Source organism: Lactuca saligna, chromosome 8 (genome assembly GCF_052625555.1).
Source record: "Lactuca saligna cultivar CGN05327 chromosome 8, ASM5262555v1, whole genome shotgun sequence".
In the NCBI taxonomy this organism is placed as follows: Eukaryota; Viridiplantae; Streptophyta; class Magnoliopsida; order Asterales; family Asteraceae; genus Lactuca; species Lactuca saligna.
The window spans coordinates 30,577,230-30,596,938 of NC_136424.1; the positions used below are offsets into that span (position 1 = coordinate 30,577,230).

Here is a 19,709-nt window from a genome sequence, read left to right on the forward strand (position 1 = left end):
ATTTCATAATCCAATTGGAAATTATTTAAATGTAGGTAAATGGCGATTTACCAATTTCATCATGAAAATGAAATTTGAAAGAATTAGGCTTTAAATGAAATTCCTAGTTCTTTTGAGATTCATTGAACTAGTCAATGACATGTTTAATCTCGATTATTCCCTTTCCATTTGTGACCGGGATATCGAGGATTACAAACAATGTGTGAATAAACATGCAAATTAACTTGGTACTCTCGATGCCATTTATTATCTAATTAATGTACCGATTAACCATACACGCTCCATTAATCAATAATAATTCATGAGTCACCCATTGCCAACAATATTAGTCCCATATTAGTGTGTCGGTTAACCACACACACTCCACTAACGACCAATAAGGTGCAATGTGCAATTTATGGATTAGCATCAAATTCACATTTTTCATAAAGTAACTAAGAGTGGGATGGTAAATACTTTTGTGTCATATGATATGCTAGTTGATTATATATATTTGCATGGAAGACCCTGGGAGGAGCCCATGGCAATTGGATACAAGACCACATGGGGGAGCCCGTGGCATTCCTAGGTAAAGACCATGAGGGAGCCCATATCATGAAGGTATAAGACATTGGGAGGAGCCCACGACATCCTTATATGTTAGTATGCATGACTTATGTGATATGTGTAGCTTTTATGGCTAATATGATATGTGCTATGTGGATTGTGTGTTCGGTATGCTCTGGGGAACTCACTAAGCATTAGCTTACAGTTTGTGGAGTTGTTTCAGGTACATCTGATTCTAAGGGCAAGGGCAAGGCTTGATGGCGCGACGTGCACTCTCTCAAGCGTTTTCTTGTGGGACACTCTGATGAATTGAAATAATATTGTACTTAATATGAATTTTGAAAACAATTGTATTTGGGATTTCATGTTTTGTGGACAGTATCTTGGTTAATCAAAAAATGAAAAAATTTTCCTTTGAAAATTGGGTCGTTACAAGATAGCCAACAAAGTATGTTTTAGTAAAAGCAGCCATGGAATCTTCCATCTCTTGGAACCTGGTGGCCATGTCCATTTCAACCTCTGGGTTAAACTCCCCGACGATTGCCAGCTCTTTAGCAGCCCTCTTTCCCTGCTCCAAACCCGCCACCACATAAGCCACTCACACCCGAACCAAACCCTGGAGAAACTGGGGCTCTCGATTACCATATCCACCACAGGGCTGAGCTCGTCTCTAAGCATCCAAGAAATATCATTCTCCAGCGTTCCCCTTGCAGTGTTCTCAGCAACAAAATCAACCTCCAGTTCCGTCGTCCGCCCACTCAGACCGACGTTCTCCAAACTTAGGGCCCCTACACCACCGTTTAGGTGCCCCACCTCTTCTTCCATCTTTGCCACTTGATCCACCAAGCTTGCTCTCTCGAGCAGCGCCACTTCCTGCTTAGCCTCCAACTGATCTTATTGGCCTCCAACTTCGCCACATGGGCTCTCAGATATTCACATTCAATGCTCTTCCTATCAGAGTCAACATGGAGGGTCTCCATATCAGAGGTACGCTCCGCGGTCGCGACCAAGTAAGATGACACTTAGGCGGCAATGTAACGCAAGCCGTCAGTCATGTGCTCGTCTAATAGGACAGTTAGGGCCTCAGTGGTGGCAGGAGGAAAAGCGTGTTGACACTACTCAAGAGCGGTGTCATGATCAGAGACAAGATATTGGGCATATAGTCTCCAAGCTGACTTATAAGCATTCATATGAGAACCCACAAGAAGGGGGATGGTTAGGGTTTTACCAGAAGAGGTTGAGGTGAAACCTTGGGAAGGCGAAGAACTAGTCTTCGCCTCGGCTCCTCAAGTTGTGGGAACAAGGCTGGTTTTCTCGATGCTTTTTTTTCTCCCGTATGACAGGGCGGTGCAGTTGTCCTAGTTTGCGCCCACTCCGGCAGTTTCAGAGGACCTTCATTGGGGGCACGATTGAAATCCTTGGTACTCTCCAGTAAGAAACTTAGATTACGTTTCTTACGAAGAGGGGGCCCTGTCAAAACAAGTGAAAGGCAAAAAATCCACGATACACCCTGTCAAAGGAACAAAGTTTAGAACTTCTTCCTCGTCAAACTCTGTGAAGATTTATCCTCAACCCACAAGCTAAGTAAAAGCAACATAGAATACATAATGGATTATTTGTATTCTAATGAGACCAATGACCTAATATAAGAGCATCATTGACATATAATAAATAAGAAATATGCAAACCTTCCTTACTAATGGCCACCCCTTTATGCAATAAAATGTGTAGATCGATGTTTTATAGACATTTATAATAGGAGAAAATGGGTACGAAAGAGACAAAAAAGGCTAAATGTGTACAAAAAAACTTTTAATTGGTGATCATAATGGGTTTTTTGAACATTTTATGTAAGTTTATTAGTCAAATATGTACACAAAAAGTGACTAAACGTGTAAAATTACAAAACCTAGTTACATTATCTTATTTGGTAAACAATAAACCTCACAAAAAAAAAAAAAAACACAACCCAATTACTCAACTCAAAATGAACGAGTTTAAGTTAGAGATTTCAACATGTTTAAGTAAATGAGTTGACATGAGATAATTAGTCCCCATCCAAGTCGATTTGAGGCCCAAAATTAAAGAAAATACGAGGCCTTTCAAAATACCATAAACTATAATCAAATAACTAAAAGTGAAGTATAATAAGGTTTAACAATTGCATTAGAAAAATGTACATGTACAATTGAAGCCGAGCCTATAGAGTTACATTTCAATCTTCCAAATATCTCTTCCATTCTTTCACCCCCACTCATTTCCAAGTGGATGCATCACCACATTAGATAGGGTTTTGGGATCTTGAGCACTGAAACTTATTAACTTTTGTACCAATACATTTGGGACCAAACCAGGCTTCCAAAACAAATTACTTAATCATAAACATTATTTCATATTGCCTTTATTAGTAAAACAAAATCATATAGCTAATTTTGTGTTGGGAAAATTAGGGTTTGCGGTGGAGATCTGGATACCAGCTTGGATCGTGATATCACTTTCCGAACCGATATTTCTACCCTATGCCTGGGTTACAAGAAATTCAGCCTAGGATAATCCAAGCGGACACTTACGATTATAGGCACAGAAAACGTAAGCTATTATGCTAAAGGGTTATGTGAATGTGTGATGGAAAAACGAGAGCTAAAGAACAACATTCTTCTGGAAAGGAAGAGTTGTTTATATACTAAAAACGATTAGGGTTTCATTAGGGTTGGGTCGTAATTAGTTGCTTTGGAAGCAATTAATATTAATCTGGATTAGGGTTACCAAAAACTAATAAGTTTCGTTAGTTTTACCATAATCACCCTCAAGAAATTAAATTTTCCATTATGTTCCATTATGCGCTGCCCCAAACCCTGCAGGGGCTCTGCCCCTCGACCCCGCTCGCTGACCTGGCAGCGGGACCCCAGCCAAGGGCTCTGCCCCTTGGACCCCGCTAGGGGCGTTGCCCTTATACCCTGCCAAAGGGGCGCTGCCCTTGAACCCCCGACTAGTCGTCGAACCGGCTTATGACTCGATCTTATACATGCGTGCACTCCGTACAACCCCGTACATGTATTAGAGTACAAATCATGAAACCCCTTAGCTCACATGTTAGTTCCAGTTACTTAAAATGACATGATGACACTAAAATCACCAACATTTTGGATACTCAGATTGAATTGCAAGTTATAGTCCATAAAATATAATAAAGAACAACACCTATCAAACTAATAAAAATCCAACCTTTTTAACAAGTGATCAATTGATCATGCAGCACAAAGAAAACCAAAAAACTAAAATGGAACTATAAATAATTACATGTCCACGATATAAAAGTTTGAACTTAAAATAACCTTCAAGAAGAATCTACCCATATCATGTGTCTCTCCTATATTGCATATGTCTTTTCAACATTTTCATTCTTTCTCAAAATTAACCTAACTTGAAAAACCTAAAACCTTATAAGGAGAGAATGAAAAATAAGTGATTAAGATACTTCACTTATAGAGTCCTATGGATCGAGAAATCACTTATAGAGTCCCTTAGAACTCTAAAGATTTAGAAATCAAAATTAAAGTCAAAAATAGATAAAACAAATATGTTGGCAAAATGGACAATTATAAGTCATTATAATAATTAGAGAGTGAAAAGGATAGAGTCGTAGTCTCATATTTGGGGCCTTCGCTTGATCTTGACCGCTTTGCTTAGTTTTTTGGGAATTTGCCGCCATGGACGAGTTTTTGACCATTCAATATATTTATAACGTTGATGAACTCTCTATAAACGAGAAACATTAGCTTGGGCCCATGGACTACTGTGTCTCAGGCTACCCTCCTTACGGACAACCCGAAGTGGACATGACCTGAAAATTAAACGAGCAAGACTAGATTCAAATTGGTTCAACCCAGAACAACACGAAATGATTAAAAACGTCTTGAACCCTAAACCTGCTAATTCGAAACAAATTGATACAAAGTAAAAGATAAATTTTTTTTAACTCGTTTAAATATATAAATCGATAGAATAGGATACAAAAATTAAACAATATAATTAAAATAAAACTCTTTGAATTTGATTCATATTAAACCGGAAATTAAACAACCCAAACTACCCTGGACCAAGAGGAAAAAAAACATGTCGAACCATTAAGCACCGGAACAACGTAATCGAAATACTGTTTTCGTTTTCACTGTCATTCTCGTTTTCTTCGTCTCAAACCCCCTTTCGCAATCTCTCTCTCAATAACACCATTTTCCACTGCACTGCTACGCAAATCAAACACAAGAACAAGAGGAATTAATCTCTTCCAATTGGATATTTGATTCTCCTGTCGTTTATTATTATTATCATCGTCGTATGAGATCAACTTCAAATTCACTTGTTTCAGTTTCAACAGCGCGTACCCGTTTGATACAGATGAATGTCACTGCTATGGAAAATTTCACTTCAATCGAAGAAACTGAAGTCAAATTTTGAAGGATCAGGCAATCTTGTTTCTTCCTATCGATCCATTTTTTTGGTAAGCTCCGCAGGTCTATCCGTGTATTCATAGAGATTTATTGCCGATGATTACGTTCGTAGGAAATCCGATTGAGGGTTTAGAAACTTATCAGTTTATCTTCTGTTTTCTCGCGACACGTTTTCGATCGCTTAGGGTTTCTCATTCAACTACATGATATTACGAGGCAATTTAAAATTTCCTTCACTTTATAAATTGGCTTTTTTTAGGTTCGTCTCTATGATCATTTAGGGTTTTTTTTTTGATATGAAATACCATATTCCTTTCTCTTCTGTCGGAAACTTTGAAGTAATGAACTCATTGAAGATAATATTGTATTCACTCCTAGAATCATTCAATCCATTTAAGCTTATAACCTTCTTTTCTTCAAATTCTAGCAATAACTCTATCCATTTTCTACATAACTTGCTTCAGGAATTTCTGCAATGCACCGTGTGGGTATTGCAGGCAGTGCCTCCAATTCAGTTCGTCCTCGCAAGGAGAAAAGATTTACATATGTATTAAACGATACAGATGACACAAAGGTCAGTGTTCATATGATTATCTGATCACTAATTCTTGCTTCTTTCTGTATAAACATGTAAAGAACTTCATACCTCACATATTCAAACACACTTCCCCTTTTGCAGCATTGTGCAGGTGTGAATTGTTTGGCTGTATTAAAGCCATCAAAACAAGACAACTCAAGTTACCTCTTCACAGGGAGCCGAGATGGAACATTAAAAAGATGGGCATTGACAGATGAGGATGCTACATGCTCAGCTACCTTTGAGTCTCATGTTGATTGGGTATATACTATATACTATATACTATATACTTCTTCTTCATTGTTAATATATAAAAACTTGGTGTTAAAAGTTAATGCGAGGGCATATTTGTAAATTGGAATATACAGGTGAATGATGCAGTTCTTGTAGGAGGGAATACCCTTGTATCATGCTCCTCAGATACTACAGTCAAGGTTTGTCTTCAGTGTAAGATTAAACCTTTTAATCAATGTATCATTATGTATACAAAATTTTAACTAATATTTATCTTGTTTTCATGTTTTCCACTACTAGACATGGGATTCTCTTTCTAATGGAACTTGCACAAGGACTTTTCGCCAACACACAGATTATGTCACTTCTCTTGCTGCAGCAGAAAAAAATGTAATCTTTTTGTCTTTCTTTAATTATATAAACATCATGAACACATATATATATATATATATATATATATATATATATATGTATATTTTTTCTGTTAGTAGTTTATGCTTTTTTTTTTTTTTTTGTGTGATTATTATTTATTGTTGTAGAGCAATATTGTTGCCTCTGGTGGATTGGGTGGTGAAGTGTTCATATGGGATCTTGAAGCAGCACTTGCTCCTCTCACCAAGTCCAGCGAGGCAGCTGACGAGGATCGTCCAGGTGGCACCAATGGGTCAGGATCAGGAAGTTTACTACCAGTTACTAGCTTACGTACTATAAGCTCAAACAACAATATTACATTGCAAACAAATTCACCTCAAGGATATGTTCCTATTGCTGCTAAAGGACATAAAGAGTCTGTTTATGCATTAGCCATGAATGATACTGGAACTCTTCTTGTTTCTGGTGGAACAGAAAAGGTAAAAACTATAAAATCACAACATTTTATAAAACTTGTCTTGTTAATATTTAGAATCTATTAATTTTATTGTAGGCTGTACGTGTTTGGGACTCAAGAAGTGGCTCAAAGATGATGAAGCTTAGAGGGCATACAGATAACATTAGGGCTTTGCTTCTTGATTCCACAGGAAGGTTTGTGTTCTTTCAGAGTTTCTTAAGTTTTTAAAAATTGTATTTTCTTTGTGTAATTAAGTTATTAGGTTATTGGGTTTCTGATTCTTTATAAAATTTTCAATGATGCAGGTTTTGTTTATCAGGATCCTCGGATTCTATGATCAGGTAGTTTCTGTATTTAAATAGTTATGGTACTCATTTTAAAAAAAAAATATTTACATTTTTTATTTTATTTTTATAGATTATGGGATCTTGGGCAACAAAGATGTGTGCATTCATATGCAGTTCACACAGATTCTGTTTGGGCACTTGCTAGCACTCCTACATTCAGTCATGTGTATAGTGGTGGAAGGGATCTTTCTGTGAGTCTACTTTTTTTTTTTTTTTTTTTTTTTTTATATATTTCAATGAAAGAATATGAATAATTTATGTTATATTGTAATGTTTTTTTTGAATAGTTGTACTTAACGGATCTTTCAACAAGGGAGAGTATACTTCTTTGCACAAAGGAACATCCCATTCAGCAGCTAGCAATGCATGATGATGGTATTTGGGTTGCAACAACAGATTCTTCTGTTCACAGATGGCCTGCTGAAGCTCAAAATCCTCAAAAGGTGTTTCATAGAGGTGGCTCTTTCCTAGCTGGCAACTTGTCTTTTTCAAGAGCTAGGGCTTCTTTAGAAGGATCTACTCCTGTGAGTTTTTATAATCTTTCATCTTATTCTTTATAATCAATTACGTTTTTGATCCCTGAGTTTAGATGTTATATTTTTCAGTTTTTGTCCTTATTTTGATGTTTTATAACGATTTTGGTCCATGCATTGTTAAATCTAACTACTCTCAGCTATTAGTTTTGTAAAATGACTATTTTGCCCTTCGACAACCAGGACCAAACCTGAAAAACAAGTAAACCATAGGGTCATAGGGACCACATTTGTAGATTTAACTATTTGTTAATATATTAATATACTATAACTTTTTTTTTTTTCTTTTATAAATATGGTATTTTGTAAAAAACTCTATATTGAAGTACATACAAATACAATTATAAATCATTCAAAATGGACAAGTTTACAAGATATTATCTATATAATGTTATAAACCTTAGGGGGTGTTTGGATAGGAAAAAAAGATGTGCTTATTGCTTATTCCCACAATAAGCTAATTTAAGTGTTTGGATAAAATCCAGCTTATTAGGCTAAATAAGCTAATTTTAATAAGCATCCCTCCCCATGCTTATTGCTTATTGCTTATTGCTTATTCCCACCACAAATAAGCTATAAGCAATAAGCTAAAAATTTAATCCAAACACCCCCTTAATAAAACCACAATAAAAAGCTTTAAAATTGGACTATGTGGTTTACTGATTATTTTTCAAGGGTAAAATGGTCATTAAAAAAAATTTAACAACTGAGTAGTTAGATTCAGGGGCTAAAATCGTTATGGAACATCAATATAAGGACCAAAATTGGAAACCAAATTCTGTAGGGACCAAAACCGAAAAAACCATCTAAACTCAGGGACCAAAAATGTAACTTACTCTAATTTCAATCTTTCATCTACATATAGAGTATGCCGTATAGACACTTTACTGTTTGTATTCGCTTATTTTTTGAACTTTTTTTTTTCAACAAAAAACTAAAGTAAATTGATTTTTTGACATGTATGTAGGTTCCTGTTTATAAAGAACCAATATTCAGTATTAATGGAATTCCAGGAATCGTGCAATTTGAAATTATGAACAACAGACGACACGTTTTAACCAAGGTACACATTAAGTTTTTCAATTTTTTTCCTTTTAAAAAAATTTCCACACATTTTTGAAGAGAGTAAAAGAAATGTGTCTTCAATAGGATAATGCTGGTTGTGTAAAGCTTTGGGAGATCACTAGAGGTGTTGTAATTGAAGACTATGGACAGGTGTCATTTGAAAAAAAGAAGGAAGAACTTTTTGAGATGGTATGTAGGTTTGACCATTTCATACATCTTCTCTTTGACCTTGACCTTTGACTTTTGACTTTTGACTTTTCACCATGGTTGTCCAGGTCAGCATTCCCGCGTGGTTCACTATAGATAGTAGACTCGGAAACTTATCTGTCCATTTGGACACCCCACAGTGTTTTTCAGCAGAAATGTATTCTGTTGATCTTAACATCACCGAAAAAGCCGAGGACGATAAGGTAATTTCATTATTTTATTGATATATACACATATCAATAAAATTTTATAACAAAATATTAATTTCTTTTTCTTTTATATTATAGGTTAATTTGGCAAGGGAGACACTGAAAGGACTATTGGCACCGTGGCTGTCTAAAAAGAAACATAAATTTGGTCCCCAAAGTTTGGCCAACGGGGAAGTGCCACCTGTCAGGGATAGGGATGTTTCTTCTAGAAGCATTACACTCTCGAAAGTTGAAGTAGATGGAAACAGTGAAAACGATTCTTCAGTTTACCCTCCGTTTGACTTTTCAACTGTGTCCCCACCTTCTATTATTACTGAGGGCTCACAAAATGGTCCATGGAGAAAAAAAATTACTGAAATGGATTCTACTGAAGATGAAAAAGATTTACCTTGGTGGGTCCTTGATTGTGTTTTACATAATCGTTTGCCCCCTAGGGAACACACCAAGTACGTAGTTACATTTTCTGTTAATACGTTCTGTTACCTTTCTGTTATACATTCTGTTACGTTTTCTGTTATGGTTTTCAGGTGCAGTTTTTATTTACAGCCGTATGAAGGATCAACGGCTCAAACTGTGACACAAGGGAAGCTCAGTGCACCTCGTATCTTAAGAATACACAAGGTAGTAGCAACTAGTAAGGGTATTTTGGTAATTTTTGACAAGGATTTGCAAATAAATTATTTTTTGTCAGGTTGTTAATTATGTGGTGGAAAAGCTGGTTCTCGATAAACCAATGGAGAGCTTGGCGATTGATGGAGCTTTTGCCACTGGAGATGGATCTTTTAGATCTGGAATGATTAAACCATGGCAAAAACTTAAGCCTTCAATAGAAATTTTATGCAATAATCAGGCAAGTTTTTTTTTTTTTTTTTTAATATTAATATATAAAACATTAGTTTGTTATTTATTTATATTTATTTACAGGTTTTGACACCTGACATGAGCTTAGCTACTGTTCGTACTTATATATGGAAAAAAACCGAAGATCTTGTTCTCAATTACCGAATTGTTTCCGGAAGATGAATTTTATGTATCCAGAGAGGTGCTCTTGTGAGTGATTTTGAGCTTCCAAGATTCTTGGAGGTAATCATCTTTATAATATAGCTATATTCAGTTACATGTTATTAGTTTTTAAATAAAAAACTAAAATTTTATTTTTAAAATCATGAAGCATACACGAAGAACCTCGGGTCAAAATTCTGGTCAAAGAGCTATCGAGTATAAAAGAAATAGCAGAAGATGATGATGTCAGAAAACCACCACATTGTTTAGTAGTATCTATAACAACATTTGTCACACATGTCAACCAAGTAAGTTTGTGTTTTGTACATCTTATTGATGTGTTATTATTTTTGTCTGTTGTTTTGTTTTCAATGGCTTTACTTAAAACTGTCTGTTTTTTTTTTAGAAATAGAACTAGTATTATGGTATTGGTATCATGGTATGTAACCTACAGTTGACCACAAACATTAATTTTAAACCCTTGTAGGAAATTTTTGCATATTACTATTCACTTGTATTTACAAAACAACCATGCATACATAGATCATGGATATATGTTATATGCACATATATGATTGGAGAAAGCTCAAAAGGGTACATTATTATTATTATTATTATCATTATTATTATTTTTTACCCTTGGCTATTTATTTACCACACAGCATTTCACTCAAGCTCAACAAACAAACACTAGAGGCCAAGTTCTTTTATTTTGCTATTTTCACCTGTTTCAACTGTTCCCTTCCTCATCATTGTCACAAACTCATCATAATTGATCTTCCCATCCTGTCATCAAATTAAAATAGAATTACCAAAAAATGAAAATAAGATAAAAAAAAAGATTTTTACTGTTTTACTGTGATTGTTACTGACCTTATCGGTGTCCACGTCATCGAGGACTTCATCAATGGTTGCTTCATCTCCCATTCCATATTCTGTCATCGCATGTTTCAACTCATCTCTAGTGATATATCTATAACAAACCCCATGTGTAAACGTAAACCAACAGATACTACAAATATTATTTTTTAAATATAAATGGAAAAAAAAAAGTGAAAAAACAAACCCGCTATTATCCTTGTCGAAAAATTGAAAGGTTTTGTACAGATTCTCTTCCCTATCAAGTTTATGTCGATGCATTGTTGCAGCCACAAACTCTAGATAATCAATCGTTCCATTCTTATCAACATCAGCCTATTATTAAATAATAAATCACAATCAATAAAGTTATAAACATGGACCCATTTTTTAGGAATTCTACACCTCATAAATAATGAATTGACTTATATAAGAGCTTACAGCTTCCATGAGTTGTTGTATCTCTGCCTCAGCTAGCCTTGATCCAAGCTTTGATAGTCCGGTTTTAAGTTCTTCATATGTTATGGTCCCACTTCCGTCAGTGTCCATGTTGTTGAACATCTGTTTCAATCCCTTTATCTCTTCTGTTGATTCTAGGTTTTCCGCAATAACCTGTTTTTTTTTTTAATAAAAAAAAACCCATTAAAATTAACAAAACCCTTTGTTTTTCTTTGATAAAATTAGACATACCTTTAATGCTAGCTTCTTCAACTTGTTCATGGCTCTGAACTGCTTCATTCTAATCAAAACGGCACTATCTATTGGTTGTTCTGATGCATCACCGTTTTCCTTGAGCCATGGGTGTTCTGAGAGGTTGATTTCATCCATGGTTATTTTTTTATGTTCAAGTTTTGGAGAAATGTAAATAAGAGGTTTTTTTTGCTATACTAACCAAGGGCTGTATGTGCGCTGATACGTTTTTTAGGATTTCTTGTCAACATTTTTGATATTAAATCTTTAGCACCATCGGATATAGATGGCCATGGAGGGCTTTGAAGGTCGAGTTTACCTTCTAATATTTCTTCAAATATTACCTTTTCACTCTCTGAAATATGACAAAAAAAAAAAATCTTTCATTTTCCCTTCTTAACAAGAAAGGTTAATTTTTATTTAAACGTTTAGGAATTTATTTTTATGAATATTAAACTTTATAAGAGTGATTTTTATCCATTTATTATGAAATGAATTAACTTTTATTTTAAATTTAATAAACCATAGAAGTGAAGGGAGTTAAAGAAGTTCGACCTCCCCAAAAAGGAGGTACGCCGCTAAGAAGAATATACAAAATGACACCGGCACTCCACACGTCTGCCTCCTTTCCATAACGACGTCGTAAAACCTCTGGTGCCACATAATATGCACTCCCTACAATTTCTTTATAAATCGTCCCTAAAAAATGAATTGCATAAGATATTGTATTTTAGTATCCCTAAAATGCCACTTAAATGAATCCAAATTTAAACAAGAAATGCATAAATAATAAACCACAACCTTTTCGTTTAGACAGTTTGATATATCTATCTATCTACATCTTAACTGTAAATGTTTTTATATATACAAACGTACAATCAAGATTATCACTGCATGTCCCACGTCCCATACAATGTATTTTCTAGATATGGGTCAATTTCATATATATATATATATATATATATATATATATATATATATATATATATATATATATATATATATATATATATATATATATATATATATATATATATATATATATATATATATATATATATATATATATATATATATATATATATATATGGTTAGGTTCACGTGAGACGGTCAAATTTTGTGAGATCGTGAGACACATTTTTTTTATTTTTTTATTTATTTTTGGTTAATTCAAGTTCGGAAAATAATATTAAATTTTTTTTTTTGGATTTTTCCATTTATTTTGCATTTTAAAATTATTTTTTAGAATATGTCAGTGTAATATTCTATTAGAATATTTTACGTATTTTTTAAAAAAAAAAGGAATTTATTTTTATTTTTATTTTTATTTTTTTTAGTTAATTCAAGTTCCGAAAATAATATTTAAAAAAAGAATTTTAGATTTTTCCATTTATTCTGCATTTTAAAATTATTTTTTAGAATATGTCAGTGTAATATTTTATTAGAATATTTCACTTATTTTAAAAAAAAAACAGATTTTTTTTAATTAATTCAAGTTCCGAAAATAATATTTAAAAAAAGAATTTTTGGATTTTTCCATTTATTTTGCATTTTAAAATTATTTTTAGATTTGGTCTCACGGTCTTCCAAAATTAGAATGGTCTCAAATGAACCTGAACCCATATATATATATATATATATATATATATATATATATATATATATATATATATATATATATATATATATATATATAATGTGTTTATATGATTCTTTGATGTGTACATCTTGTTAAATAGTGCATGATCATGCATGTGATGATGTGGATGGGCACTTTCAAGACTTTCAAGGGCACCAAGACAAAGGTTCATTGACCTGGTTGACCTGTCATTTCATAATTGACTTGTTGACTCGATGTGTATTACACGTATTTGCTAATCATTTTTATATCAATCAAATATATATTGTAATTATTTTCATTATAAGTTTTATTTTTATTCAATCAACTTATAACAACCAAATAATTGGTTAATAATTAAATATCTGAAATATTTTTTGATAAAATAATTGGTTAATAATTAATCATCCTCACAATTTTATTTTTAAAAACTGTCAGAACACATTTTTATGAAGATCCCTTCAAATTTTAAGACATCATAAATAAAAAATATTGACGTTTTTCATTCAAAATGAGTACGTGTAACATCAAAAAATTTGTTATATGTCTGGATTAATTGTATTTCCGTCTTATTAATAAAATATAATTTTTTAAATGCTTTTCAAAGGACAAAACTAAATAACCAATATTTAGCAGTGATTTTAGTGCATAAATAGATGCTTTGACATGCATTTTGGTAAGAAAAATAATTATTGTCATCTAAAAAAGAAATATAACAATACCTATTAGGTTGGTAAAAAAATGTAACATTCAATTTCAATCACAGTTTCTTTTATAAATTATAACTAAGTTATTAATCATGATATTGAGAATGGTATGGACGTATGGTGTGAACTCCTTTCCACTAGTTATTAATGAACATGTCAAATCATTTGAGGTGATAACAATAAATATCTTCAAAGAGCTTCTGCGTAATAAAACTTTATTTATTATTATGTTGTTATTGAGAAAGATATTTTAAATAATTTGTCATTAATCAAATACTTTTATTAAATTATAGGCAAAATAAATAATATATATTTTAAATATATGTAAAAATATGAAGTTAATTAATTATTGGTTCTTGGAAACTTTTAAAATTAAAAATAAAGTTTTTTTTTCTTCGACCAAAATATATTAGACCAACAGCATATAAAAAAAATAAAAATAAAATTACAAAATAGGGTTAGTCAATTGCCGGATTTGAAGCCCCCTAGTCAATAAATTTTAAGCTTCAAACTTTTTATTAAAACTTCAGTAAGACTTAACATAATTGTTTTTTGGAATTTTATTAACACGAAAAATAAAGAACTTCGAAAGCTACAAATGTTCTAAAGTGTTGTTAACAGCACAACATCTTCAAGTTTTATTATCACTAATATGTGAGATTTGATGTTAGAATTAGATATTTTTTACTACAATATGTAAACAGTGTTTTATAACGTATAAGATTTTAGTTTTTTAACAACAATTAAAATGGTATTATGTATCTTTCCATAACACAAATACTGAAATGCAATTTCAATATTGTTACATATATATGTTTTACATAACAATTATAACATAAATATTAACATTCTTCAAAATTATAAAATTAGAAATTAATTAATAACTATTGGCTTCAAAATGGGATTTGTTCTTTTGTACAACATAATATGTTTCCTCACTTTATAAAATACTTTCCAACATATTCCTTTACTTGAACCAAAAGGAACGTACCAAAGCAATATACTTTTGCAACGTTTTAAAGCCAAAATTCAGTTACAAAAGTTAATTGCATACATAGATTTAGATAAGTTATATAAAGCATATATATATATAATTTAGAATGAATGAATTAAGAGGATGAATCTTTAAAACTGACCTTCTTCAATGAAGACTGAAAGCCCAAAATCAGTAGCTTTCAATGGCGAATCTTCATCTTGACTAACCATCAAGAAATTTTCAGGCTTCAAATCTCGATGCATAACCCCCATGAAATGACAAACATGCACCACATTCACAATCTGTCTCCCAATCTTGGCTGCTTCTTTCTCAGAATAACTCCCTTTTTTTGTTATCCTATCAAAAAGCTCACCTCCACTACACAACTCCATAACCAAATGCACACTACTTTCATCTTCATAAGCACCTCTAAACTCCACAATATTTGGTTGCCCAGTTAGATGTTGCAGCATCATAATCTCCCTCCTTACATCATCCATATCCTTCTTTGTAACAAGCTTCTTCTTTGATATCGATTTGCATGCATACTTCATACCTGAGGCCTTTTCAGTGCAAAGATACGTGATACCAAACTGTCCTCTCCCTAATTCTTTCCCGATATAGTAAACTTTCTTTAGATCAACGTACTCCTTTCCTAGAATAGACCCTTCTTCATGGTTTTTTATGGTTTTTTGTGGGTCGAACTTGCTGGGGATCGGATAGTATGTTCTTTCTTGATCAGGGATGAAATGGTTTTGATGATCATCTGCAGGAGGAAGATGGTGATGTGGGGGTGAAGGTGATGAAATCGGGATATCATGGCTTCGATGAGGTTTTAGGAAAGACCAACAAATACCCATTTGAGATTGAGGTGAGATCTGAAATGGGTTTGTGTTAGATTTTGGTTTTTGTAAAGATTATGATGTGGTTTGGGATTATGAAGACAAAGGTATAGCTTTACTTTAGATTCTTTTTGCTTGTACACGTCTTTGTTGGTTTCTTGATTCGGACTTATTAGCCTTTTTATATCTTAGGGGATCGTATTGCATACGTCAAGCTTGTGTGTGTAAGGTGTTTGGGATTGTAGGCGGAGAAACGGTCGCATAAAATGACAGTGGTGTTTCAAAATAACTAAATTTGATCAATGCAACGATATTTCTAGCTTCTCCAAAGGGTTAAATCATGGACATTATGAGCAAATATTATACTAGTAATATTTTTGTTTCACTTTTTTAAATAGGTAAATATTTTATTAAAAACTAACAAGAAAGCTAAACCAAATTACAATGAATACGTTTCAGTAATGTTTTCCATGACGATCAAATGCATTAGACAAGAAGAAATACAATGAACAAGGCCAAGGGCCCACATATACAAATAAGCACACGGGCTATCCAATAGCCTAGGGCTATTAAATACAAAGATAATACAACAATAATAAGGCCAAATATGATTACTAAATAGATGTCGGCTAACATCCCCTTCAATCAGAACGGTAGGTTTCGAACGGACGTTGGATCGATATTTAGAAATAAAGTGGAGGGAAGACTTAGTGAATATGTCACTGAGACGATGATGGAAAATGAAGAAAACGAACATGATGGAGAGCAACCTTGTAACAAACGAAATGGATGTCAATCTCTATGTGCTTGGTGCGTTGGTGTTAAACAAGATTACAAGATAAGTACACAATACTCACATTATCGCAATAAAGTAGTGTAACTCCAATAGAAGATTGCGAATGCAAGTGGTTTTAGCAACCACATTGGCAACACTACGATACTCAGGTTCTTCACTAGACCATGAAATACTAGCTTGTTGCTACCACAACCAAGATAAAAGGTTTTGGCCAAGAAAGACACAATAACAGGAGGTGGAGCGATGAGAAATGGGGTAACTATATCAATCAACATTAGAGTAAGCAGTAAGACCACAAACAAGTGAGACATAAAGTTGAAGACCATGATCGAGAATGCCCCATAAATATCGACGAATATGCTTGAGGGCTGTAAAATAAGGCTCTCTGGGATCATGCGTGTATAAACATACCTGTTGACCAACACAAGTAATGTCTAGTCTATTAAATGTCCGATATTCATAAAGCTCCTGCAAGACTCCTGTAAAGAGTTGGGTCAGCCACTGGAGGTCTTATGTCATCACACGTGGATGATGTGTTAGCCAAGGTGCGGAAAAATTTGTAGTTAAGCATGTGAGCATGCTGAAGAATCTTGGTGGCGTATTTCCGCCGAGGCAGAAACATTGGCATGACTGTCACGAGTAACTACTATGCTCTGGAAATAATTCAAAAACCTAAATTAGACATGGCAAGCTTTGAGCGAAGATAAGTGATAACTTGCTAAAGAAGATTGCAAGATGAGACACTCAACACAATATCATCCACATATATTAGGAGATAAGTTGTGTGAGTACCCTGATGATGCATAGGCAACGAGGAGTCTAACTGAATGTGATAGAATCCATATTGTGTGATAAATTGAGCAAATCGGTGAAACCATGAACACGATGCCTACTTGAGAACGTAAAGAGATCTTTGAAGAAGACATACATGGTATGGATGATGAGTGCCTTGAAGTCTTGGTGGATGATGCATATAGACAGTCTATTGAAGATGTCTCTAAAAAAGGTATTCTTCATATCTAGATGATGAACTAGCCAACGATGAGAGGTGGGAAGGCTGAGAATGGTTTGGACGGTGATCACTTTGACAACTGAGCTAAAAGTCTCAACATAATCATTACTGGGTCATTGACCGTGACCATTAGTACTGATGCAACCTGAAAACCGGACGTTTACGCCTTATGCCTTTGATGATTCTGATGAGCCGCAAGGTCACAACGAGGGAAAATCGTCAACCGTTCTCCAGAAGGAGGCACTTGGTAAAACGCTCCAACGGTCAAGTCAATAGATAGACTTGAGTGTATTCTAAGGTGAATTCGGAGAGAGCGACTTACTTTCCAAGGCACCGGGGGTGGCCTTTTATACTGAGCCCTTCAGCTAGTCTGTACAGGATAAATGTATCAAACTCGACAGGATCGGGGACGCTGATTGGATAATCGTGCTCCTTGATCTGTCAGAGCAAAAGATTGGTTCAGGTGATAATCCTCTGAGCATCTACCTTGTCGCTTGGAGTCGTTATACTTTGTCACGGGGTAGAATGTGCTCCTGGCGGGGCCGAGCCTTCTTCGTGGCTCAGTTCCGTCGGGTTTATTCCGCTACGCACGGCGTGACTTAGGGAATTTTGTGGCACATCAGGGAGCGACTCTTTGTTCGTTCCAACGGCACATTATAAAATCCCCTAGTCCAGTAGTCATAGAGTTGCTAGACTAGCTATGGTGTTCTGGACTTAACTGTTGGGTACACGCATCAAGTTCTGATTCAATCGTCACTTCGGTTTTTCCGGCGACATGACTGCCCATCATGACAGTTAGTTACATCATTGCGTCAGGGATTTTGAATATCCCACCTTTCCTTATTCTTTATAAGGTCGAGGGTTTTCTTTATCCACACAACTTCTTCCTTTTATTTCTCCTCCTTCTCTGATTAGGGTTTTCTCTACTCCCATTCTGGTTTAATTGCTACTCCATCCAACACTGTTCCTTCTGAGGCCGAGTTCAAACTTCTCAGCGATGCTTACGTCTTCTCCCTAGCTGGTGGTATAGAATTTCCATCGGCCAACTTGATGGTCATTTCGCCACCTTCAAGCATGGTAGGCATTTATTTGAAGACCTTTGATGCTAGTTTGCACCTTCTCCTCACCGAATTTCAAGAAGAACTTCTTCAAAAGAATGGTTGTAGTGTCCAAATGTGTGACATCCCCATTTTCAAGGCCAGAAAAGACCGATTTTGTTTATGCTTTATAAAAATCAGAGTTCTTCTTTTAATAAAAATGTTGCGGAATTCGTTCCCAGAAAAACACGATAAATACGTTATTAAAACATTTTCGAAGAAACGTATTTTATTCATTTTAAAACGTTTGGGATGTCATCTTCAATACAGGAACATAAGCATAAACAGAACTTACATTTATTTACACTAGTGATCTACATCTCTTTAATCTCTCAGTATAATGTGACTTCATATCAAAACCTATGATATAAATAAACTGAGTGGGTCAGGTTGGGAAACCTGGTGAGTACATAGGGTTTTCAACCCACAATAATATAATTATTATGTTTAAACAATCAAACAATCAACCAAATTACCCAGCCCCATTATCTTCTTTACTCTTAAGGATTTATCCTAAGAGTCATCTATTCTACATTCGTTTATTCCGAAGTCCCTTATTTCCAGGGCTATAGGACTGACACTAAATCCATAGCTGCCAATGTTCGTTCATAAAGCACTAATTCCATAGCTGCTATAGTCTATTCATCGGGTACTAAATCCATAGCTACCAGTGTTTTTCTAATAGGTACTAAGTCCATAGCTACTAATTCCTTAACAGGTACTAAATCCATAGCTACCGGTGTTTGTCCAATAGGCACTAAGTCTATAGCTGTCGATGTTTACTCACATCATCTTTTATCTCTCATCATTCATCTACCCGTATCATACCCAACATATTCGTGTATATAAAATACGTATACAGTTTAAATCATCTAAAACATGTATAAAAACGTTCATCCAACATAGACAACAAGTATACAGATAATATGCACACATAGCACGTAGTTTATATAAAATACTTCATATCTATGTGTAAGATGAAAGTAACTATGCACTCATTTGAAAAGGTGGTGATTCCGAACTCAGACAGCGCTTCACTTCTTGAATTTTTTTTTTCCTTCGACGAAACCTAGTATTATTACCACTAGAGTTTAGTCTATTATTCACCGAGAC

The 19,709-nt window shown here is 34.2% G+C and overlaps 2 protein-coding genes across 2 annotated transcripts; one reads left to right on the forward strand and one right to left on the reverse strand.

Moving 5' to 3' along the window:
* The first annotated feature begins 4,665 nt into the window (after positions 1–4,665).
* Positions 4,666–10,491, forward strand: LOC145012749 (uncharacterized). The gene is made up of 18 exons (XM_078971535.1): positions 4,666–5,047; positions 5,462–5,571; positions 5,677–5,835; positions 5,943–6,008; positions 6,109–6,198; positions 6,348–6,659; positions 6,734–6,831; positions 6,943–6,978; positions 7,055–7,175; positions 7,272–7,508; positions 8,485–8,580; positions 8,667–8,771; positions 8,858–8,992; positions 9,077–9,444; positions 9,526–9,619; positions 9,690–9,848; positions 9,923–10,081; positions 10,170–10,491. Exons 2-17 carry the CDS (start codon positions 5,473–5,475, stop codon positions 10,019–10,021), a joined length of 2,274 nt encoding a protein of 757 aa, XP_078827661.1. The 5' UTR covers positions 4,666–5,047; positions 5,462–5,472; the 3' UTR covers positions 10,022–10,081; positions 10,170–10,491.
* Positions 10,468–15,828, reverse strand: CPK29 (calcium-dependent protein kinase 29). The gene is made up of 8 exons (XM_078971536.1): positions 15,010–15,828; positions 12,104–12,247; positions 11,751–11,903; positions 11,549–11,664; positions 11,300–11,470; positions 11,067–11,194; positions 10,874–10,973; positions 10,468–10,786 (listed from the first exon to the last, which is right to left on the reverse strand). Exons 1-8 carry the CDS (start codon positions 15,707–15,709, stop codon positions 10,691–10,693), a joined length of 1,608 nt encoding a protein of 535 aa, XP_078827662.1. The 5' UTR covers positions 15,710–15,828; the 3' UTR covers positions 10,468–10,690.
* Between the last annotated feature and the right edge of the window lie 3,881 nt (positions 15,829–19,709).